Source organism: Passer domesticus, chromosome 7 (assembly GCF_036417665.1).
Source record: "Passer domesticus isolate bPasDom1 chromosome 7, bPasDom1.hap1, whole genome shotgun sequence".
NCBI classification, from domain to species: Eukaryota; Metazoa; Chordata; class Aves; order Passeriformes; family Passeridae; genus Passer; species Passer domesticus.
The window spans coordinates 18985871-18992990 of record NC_087480.1 but is presented as its reverse complement, the minus strand read 5'-3'; the positions used below and the strand labels follow the sequence as shown (position 1 = coordinate 18992990).

Here is a 7120-nt window from a genome sequence, read left to right as displayed (position 1 = left end):
GAGGAGGAGGATGCCGCGGGCGCAGTGACAGACACTGACACCGCTTCCTGGCTGAGAACTCCGTGTATTTGCTCCAACGATCCCCGGGATCCCATCAACCCCAAAAATGCTCCCAGGAACCGGGTCCGGCCGGGCGGGAGGAACCGTGGGTGCGGCATTGGCGCGTCCCGCGGGGAAAGAGCGAATCCTGCAGTCCCGGGGGCCGGACGGACCGACGAGGGTCACGGGCGGACCGACAACCCTCCCAGGTGCTCTGGCCCGCGGTGGCACCGCCGGCTCCCGCTGCCTGGCGAACCGGGGCGTCCCGGGAGGCGTCCCCGGCGGCGCCGTGCGAGGCCGGGACGGCGCTGTCCGCGCCCCGGTGCCGCCGTGCGAGGCCGGGACGGCGCTGTCCGCGCCCCGGTGCCGCCGTGCGAGGCCGGGACGGCGCTGTCCGCGCCCCGGTCCCTCCCCGGCCCCTCGGTCCCCCCCGGTTCTCCCACCCCGCCCGCCGCTCCTGCTGCCATGGCAACCGGGACGTCACGAGGGCGCGCTTTGCGGCAGGGCGCGAGGGCTCGGCGCGACGCTCGGTGGCGCTTTGCGGCAGTACCGGCGTGCGGGGCCATGGCGGAGGAGGACGCGGCGGCGGCAGGGAGCGGCAGCGAGAGCGAGGAGGGGGTGAGCGGGGCCGGGAAGAGCGCGACGGGCTCTCCGAGCGGCCTCCACCGCTATTCGCGGGGCTCCGGGCGCTCTCCCGGTCGGGATGGGCGCAGCGGAGGACGGCGTGGCCCGGCCGGGAATGTCGGGTCGCGGATGTGGGGCCCGGGACCCGGCCGGGCGGCGCCGTGGGGGCACCGGGCAGCACCTGGGAGAGGGCGCTGGGGCCGGGTTGGGTCTGTGACCACGTGTGCCGTGCGGCAGGAGGATGGCGAGCGGCGGCACCGGCAGCTCCTGGAGGCCATCAGCGCCTTGTCCGGACGGAAGCGGTGAGTGGGGCTGCGGCTGCCCCGGGGCTCCTGCTGCGGCCGCGTCGCGAGAGGCTGCGCAGGAAGGGGGGCAGGGGAGACGGTTCTCGGCCCCTGCCCTCGGCACCGGCCCCAAATTCTCCAGAGCACCCGGGGGTACGAGGAGCCTTTGGGGTTGTTTTCTGTCTCTCTCTCGCAGGCGGAAGCTGGCGGAGCGCTCGGAGGCCAGCGGGCAGGTGTCTGAGTTCAATGTCACCTGCAAAGGTGAGGCAGGGAGCTGGGCAGGGCTCGGGGACCTGGGATGGCGCTGCCCCCCGAGAGCCACTGTGGGGCTGGGACAGCTCCCTCACCTGGCGGCACACCTGTGCGTAGGTGCTGGAGAAAAGCTGGTTCTGTCGGAGCTGCTGCAGCCCATTCACCCCAAATCCACGCTGGGCAGCGTGAGGAAGGAGCTGGCCAGAGTGAAGCGGAAGGCGGCGGTGGAGCTGCCACTGAGCAAAGAGGAGGCCAAGAGGGTGAGTGCAGGGAGCCAGGGGGTCTGAGCTGAGCCCCAGGACCCCCGTGCTCCTCCCTGATGCCGGCATCACCTTTCTCTGCCTGTCCTGTTCCCCGGCAGGTGGTGAGGGAGGCTGCCTACGTGACCACGTCGAAGGATGTGGGGAAGTGGCAGCAGGTGGTGCTGCAGAACCGGCGCGCCGAGCAGCTGGTGTTCCCCCTGCGGCAGGACATCGCCACCGTGGCCCCTCTGGAGAGAGTCACCTCGGCGTGGAAGGTGCCACTGGGGGTCACACGGCCAGGCTGGCTCCAGGATCAGCTGGGCAGGGCGTTGCCTCCTGGCTGTGCTGGGGGCAGTGATGGCAGGCTCAGCCTGGCACTGACAGTGGGCAGGTGCCTGCTGAGCTGGGGAAGGTCAGAGGGGCAGTCTGTGTTCGTCCACAGAGTAGGTGTGTAAATTCCATCTGGGACAAGCCAGATAAGCTGTGAGCAGAGGGTTTGGAGCCTGCTCTGTCCCCTCTCCTCCTTGTAGCCTCTCAGGGCCAGGCACATGGGACTGTCCCTTGGCCACAAGTGCTGAGGCAGAGGGGATTGGTTTGCCAAATCCTGGATGCCTGGAAATATTCCTTACAAAAGAGAGATGTGTTTGGTTTTGCCTGCAAGTTCCTGTGGGGTTGTGCTGCTGGCAGGAATCCACTGCTGTCCCTGGGAGTTGTCAGATGCCCAGGTGAGGGAGGGGCAGCCCCTGCTGAACTCCCAACAAACCTGTCACTCACACTGATCTGCCCAAAAGTCCCTTTCTGTTCTGGAGGGACATGGCATTGTGTGGCCTGGAACTCCTGCTCCATGTTCTTGTGTGGTGCCCCCTGGTCAGCACTGCCTGGCAGCTGGGATGCCATTTTTCTAATGTGGGAGGAATTCTACCTGCCCTCACCTGGCCATGTGGCTGGGAGAGTGCCCAAAGGCTGTGGAGTGGGACCCATGAGAGGGGCTATGACCACCCAGTCCCCCAAGGAGGGGATGCTTCTCTGGGCCTTCCGCAGACCAACTTGGAGGCACTGAGAATGGATGGGGACATCCAGAGGAGCACTGGCCCTTGCAGTTCTCCTCTTGCCATCCTCTTGCCATATCTACTGTCCCAACAGGCCCGAACTCCACTGGAGCAGGAGATCTTTGGATTGCTCCACAAGACGCAGCAGCCTGTCACAGACCCGCTGCTGACACCAGAGGAGATGGCCTCAGTGCAGGCCATGAGCTTGGAGGAGGTGAGGCCTCGCCCCGCTGGGCCCTGGCTCTGGGGGCCTCATGCCGTGATCCCCATCCCTCACCCTGTACTCCCCATCCCTTGCTCCCTGTTCCCCATCCCTCGCTCCCTGCTCCCCATCCCTCACGCCATGCTCCCCGTCCCTCAACCCCTGCTCCCCGTCCCTCACCCCCTGCTCCCTGTGCTCCCCGTCCCTCACGCCCTGCTCTCTGTGCTCCCCGTCCCTCACCCCCTGCTCCCCGGCAGGCGCGGCGCCGGCGGGCAGAGCTGCAGAAGGCCCGGGCAGTGCAGTCCTACTATGAGGCCAAGGCTCGGCGAGCGAAGCGGATCAAGAGCAAGAAGTGAGGCTGTGCCTGTGCCGGGCTGTGCCTGTGCTGGGAGGGCAGGGTGGCCCTGCCTCACCCATATCCTGCCCAGCCCCTGAGCCGCCCCTGTGCTGCAGGTACCACCGCGTGCTCAAGAAGAGCCGGCGGCGCCAGGCCCTGAAGGAGTTTGAGCAGCTGCACAAATCTGACCCTGCAGCCGCCTTGGCACGGCTGGAGGAGCTGGAGCAGCTCAGGATGCAGGTGCTGCCTTGGCACCTCTGCCTCACCCCTTGGGAGGGCCCTGCTCCTTGGGGAGCTCTGTGTGATGCTTCTCTTCCCCCAGGAGCGGATGAGCCTTAAGCACCAGAACAAGGGGAAATGGGCCCGATCCAGGGCCATTATGGCTAAGTATGACCTCGAGGTGAGATGGAGCCACAGAAGGGTTTGGTGAGAAGGGACCTTAAAGCCCATCCAGTTCCACCCCTCTGCCATGGGCAGGGACACTTTCCATTAGACCAAGTTGCTCAAGCCCTGGCCAGCCTGGCCTTGAACATTTCTGGGGATGGGGCAGCTGCAGCTTCTCTGGGCAATCTCTGCCTGGGCTTCCCCACCCTCACAGGAAACAATTCCTTCCCAATATCCTGGCTATCCCCGCCTTCTGTCAGTGTGCAGCCATTCCCCCTTGTCCTGTCCCTCCAAGCCACGTTATAAAGTCTCTCTATCTCTTATAATCCCATTTGTATACTGGAATGCCATGACAAGGTCTTCAGCATTGCTTGGGGAAGGGGGGTAGGCTGGGGTGGGCAGGAAGGTTGGGAATGTTGTCTCTGCCCTGTGTTAGAGCCTCTTGGTGCCTCCCAGGCCCGCAAGGCCATGCAGGAGCAGCTGGCCAGGAACAAGGAGCTGATGCAGAAGGTGCGGGTGGAGCCGCCCCAGGAGGAGCTGTGTGAGGTGCCTGAGGAGGACACCACGGCCGTGCCCACGCCCAGCGGGGCTAATCCCTGGATGCTGGGCAAGCCCAGTGGCCTGGCCCCGGAGCCTGAGGCACAGGAGGGTCCAAGAGAGGACACAGTGCCTGGTGCTGTGGAGAACAAGGACGAGATGGAGGAGGAGGAAGAGGAGCTGTCAGAGGAAGAAGCTCTGCTGCAAGACTTTGAGCAGAAGCGACGGGAGCGGACTGGGAGCCCCGAGGGGCACGGCAAAGACCATGGTGAGAAGCTTGAGGCCCAGGGCTGGCTGGGCTGGGAGTGCTGGGGGCTTGACAAAGGAGGGGGGATCTGGGGACAGTTTTTGGCTGATTTCACACAGCTGTCCTTACTCTCTGCCCTGTGGAGTGACCATTTCTACGCTCAACATGTAGGTGCTGATGAGACTGAGACTGGTGCTGAGCAGCCCAGGGACAGCCCAGTCCCCCCAGGCTGTGCTGAGGAGCTGGTGAGTGCAGGGCTGGAGCCTCCCCCTCAGGCCCAGGAACAGCTCCTGCTCTCGGAGCAGCTGCACCGTGTGCAGACCATGGAGGATGTGGAGAGTCTGGCCAAGGAGGAGCTTGTGGAAGAGCAGGAGAAGCTGGTAGCCCTGAGTGCAGGGAAGCGAGCACAGCAGCAGGAGAAAGGGAAAGCTGGGGATAGACATACCAAGAAAGCACCAGCCAAGAGGAAGATAATCAACTTGGAGGCTGTGCTGGATGGGAAACCCCAGGAGATGGACTGCCCCAGCCTGCCTGTGGTCCTGGAGGAGGAGGTGAGCAGGACGTGGCTCCCCCATGCTTCCCAGTACCCAAAACACCCAACCAGTAATGCCCAAACGTTTAAGTCCCAGTAACCCCAAATCCTCTCCTGGTAACCCTAAACTCCCTTCCAGTAACTCCAAACCTCCTCTCAATAACTCCCAGTAACCCCAAACCAGTAACTCTAAACCTCCTCCCAGTAATTAGAAGCCCCAAGCTAGTAACTCCCAGTACTCCTAAACCCCCTTACAGTAACCCCAAACCCCTTCCAGTAATGCCTAGTAACTTTTACCCCTTCCCACTCTCCCCAGTACCCACAAACCCTCCCCCAGTGCCTCCCAGTTTGTCCCAGTCTCTCCCAGTTCCCCCAATAACCATTAAACCCGCTCTGTCTTGTCCTCGTGCAGGAGGGTGGCATCGAGCAGCGCGGGATGATCACGGAGGCCTTTGCTGGGGATGATGTGGTCGCTGACTTCCGCCGGGAGAAGCGCAAGGCAGAGGAGGCGGTGAAGCCCCAGCCGGTGAACCTGGTGCTGCCAGGCTGGGGCGAGTGGGGCGGCACAGGCCTGAAACCCAGCACCAGGAAGGTCAAGAGGTGAGTGGGGGAGAGCTCCGGGTTGTGCCCAGCCCCACGCCAGCCCTGACCCCTCACTTGCCCACAGGTTCCTGATCAAGCCGCCGCCGGCGCCTCCACGGAAGGACCAGCACCTGCCCCACGTCATCATGAGCGAGAAGCGTAACATCCACGCAGCTGCACATCAGGTGGGGCACGCCTGGTCTCCATAGAGCACCTGGGCAAGCCTGGGGCATTCCTGTGATCCATTCCCAAAACGTCCGCAATCCCTGCCTGTAATCCCTGCCCAATGTTTAGCTTCCAGCTTAAACAGCTCAGAAGGAGGAGGGATGTACAGGGCTGCTCCCTTGGTGGTGATGGTTGTTCCAGCCCTCTTGGGCTCTGCTGGCAGCGGAAAGGGAAGCAGAGTGTGAGCGGGTCCTGGACAAGTGGGAAGCAGTGAGCATTGGGAGCAGCATGGGCTGGGTGGCTGGGGGCCATTACCCCTGTGGTGTCCCCACAGGTCAGCGAGCTGCCCTTCCCCTTTGAGCGGCACCAGCAGTTCGAGCAGAGCATGCGGACGCCCGTGGGCCCCACGTGGAACACTCAGCGTGCCTTCCAGAAGCTGACAGCCCCTCGAGTCATCACCCGCATCGGCCACATCATCCAGCCCATCTCGGCCGAGGATGTCCCTGACACGGCCCCTGGCAGCGGGGCTAGGCTTGGGGGAGAGGCCATGCCCCGGAGGAATGCTGTGCCCGGGAAGAAGGCTTCCAGGGGGAAGGCTGTGCCCGGGAAGAAGGCTGTGTCCAGGGGGAAGGCTGTGTCCGGGCAGAAGGCTGTGTCCAGGGGGAAGGCTGTGTCCGGGCAGAAGGCTGTGTCCAGGGGGAAGGCTGTGCCTGGGAAGAAGGCACAGCCCTGACACTGCAGAGCACGGTAGCTCTGTGTCTGCAGCCAGGGGGCTCAAACTGGAGTGAGCAAAGGAACGAGGAGCAGCAGCTCCTGGTTCTGTCCAGTTCTTTCTACCTCTTTCTCTGCAATAAAACCCAGGGCTGCCCTTCCTGTGCTGTCTGCATGGCTGCCTTGGCAGTGTCCAGGGCTAGGCTGGGCCCTCCATCCTGTCCCTGGGGTCCATGCAGGGTCAGGTGCTTTGGCTGAGTTGAAAGTGAACTTGGTCAGGATCTCATAGTGGAGCAGGTCTAGGAGCGTGGTGAGGGACTGGAATAGCTGCCAACATCCTCTCCTTTTGTCTTTTACATCCCCATTTTTGTACCTATATAGATCTTTAAATCTTGTCCAAAGGGGCTTTCTCCCCACCTTGTCAGGCTGAGCCTGGCCTCTGGGGTGTTTCTCACATCCACCTGCACTCAGCCCTAATAAACCCAATCACCTGGAAATGGCTCTGTCAGGTGCTTCTGCTGCTCTGAATGTGCTGGGAGCTGGCTCTGTCCACAAGCAGCCCCCACTCCTGCTGCCCACCTCCAGGCCCATGCTCTGTGCCCAGCCAGTCCTCGGAGTGTGACAGTGAGGTGCCTCTCAGGGGCTGGTTGGTGCATTCAGCACAAGTGGAGGGATGTGCCAGAGCCTTACAGACTGGGCAGGGATCCCTCCAGGCCTCTCCCCTCACTTACAATGTGGCCTATGCTCAGCGCTAGTTGGAGAAAGACTTCCCGGCACCAGCGCAGGAGCCGGAGCTGCTGCTGATCCCAGGAAACATGTCCCTCGTGTCAAGGACGCCTCCTCCCACCTTGGCACTGCAGCCCGCCCCGGGCACGGCCCGTCCCCAGGGCCGCCCTTCTCCTTCGCGGCTGGGGCAGAGCAGGAAATGGGGGT

At 63.4% G+C, this 7120-nt stretch overlaps 1 protein-coding gene across 2 annotated transcripts; it reads left to right on the top strand.

Annotated features, from left to right (window-relative positions):
* Positions 1–489: 489 nt before the first annotated feature.
* Positions 490–6684, top strand: UTP14A (UTP14A small subunit processome component). 2 transcript variants are annotated; one of them, XM_064427299.1, is made up of 14 exons: positions 490–657; positions 901–965; positions 1144–1208; positions 1317–1459; positions 1561–1716; positions 2585–2704; positions 2950–3044; positions 3146–3269; positions 3352–3429; positions 3870–4218; positions 4369–4748; positions 5142–5329; positions 5397–5496; positions 5811–6684. In XM_064427299.1, exons 1-14 carry the CDS (start codon positions 505–507, stop codon positions 6207–6209), a joined length of 2415 nt encoding a protein of 804 aa, XP_064283369.1. In that variant the 5' UTR covers positions 490–504; the 3' UTR covers positions 6210–6684. The 2 variants fall into 2 exon arrangements, with proteins under 2 accessions (XP_064283369.1, XP_064283368.1); XM_064427298.1 differs by having other exon boundaries at positions 3870–4748.
* Positions 6685–7120: the final 436 nt, after the last annotated feature.

Coding starts and splice junctions, on each gene's coding strand:
- UTP14A (XM_064427298.1), top strand. CDS start 505: ATGGCAACCGGGACGTCACGAGGGCGCGCTTTGCGGCAGGGCGCGAGG. Junction 3,270..3,351: donor TGGAGCAGCTCAGGATGCAG/GTGCTGCCTTGG, acceptor CTCTTCCCCCAG/GAGCGGATGAGCCTTAAGCA. Junction 5,330..5,396: donor AGCACCAGGAAGGTCAAGAG/GTGAGTGGGGGA, acceptor ACTTGCCCACAG/GTTCCTGATCAAGCCGCCGC.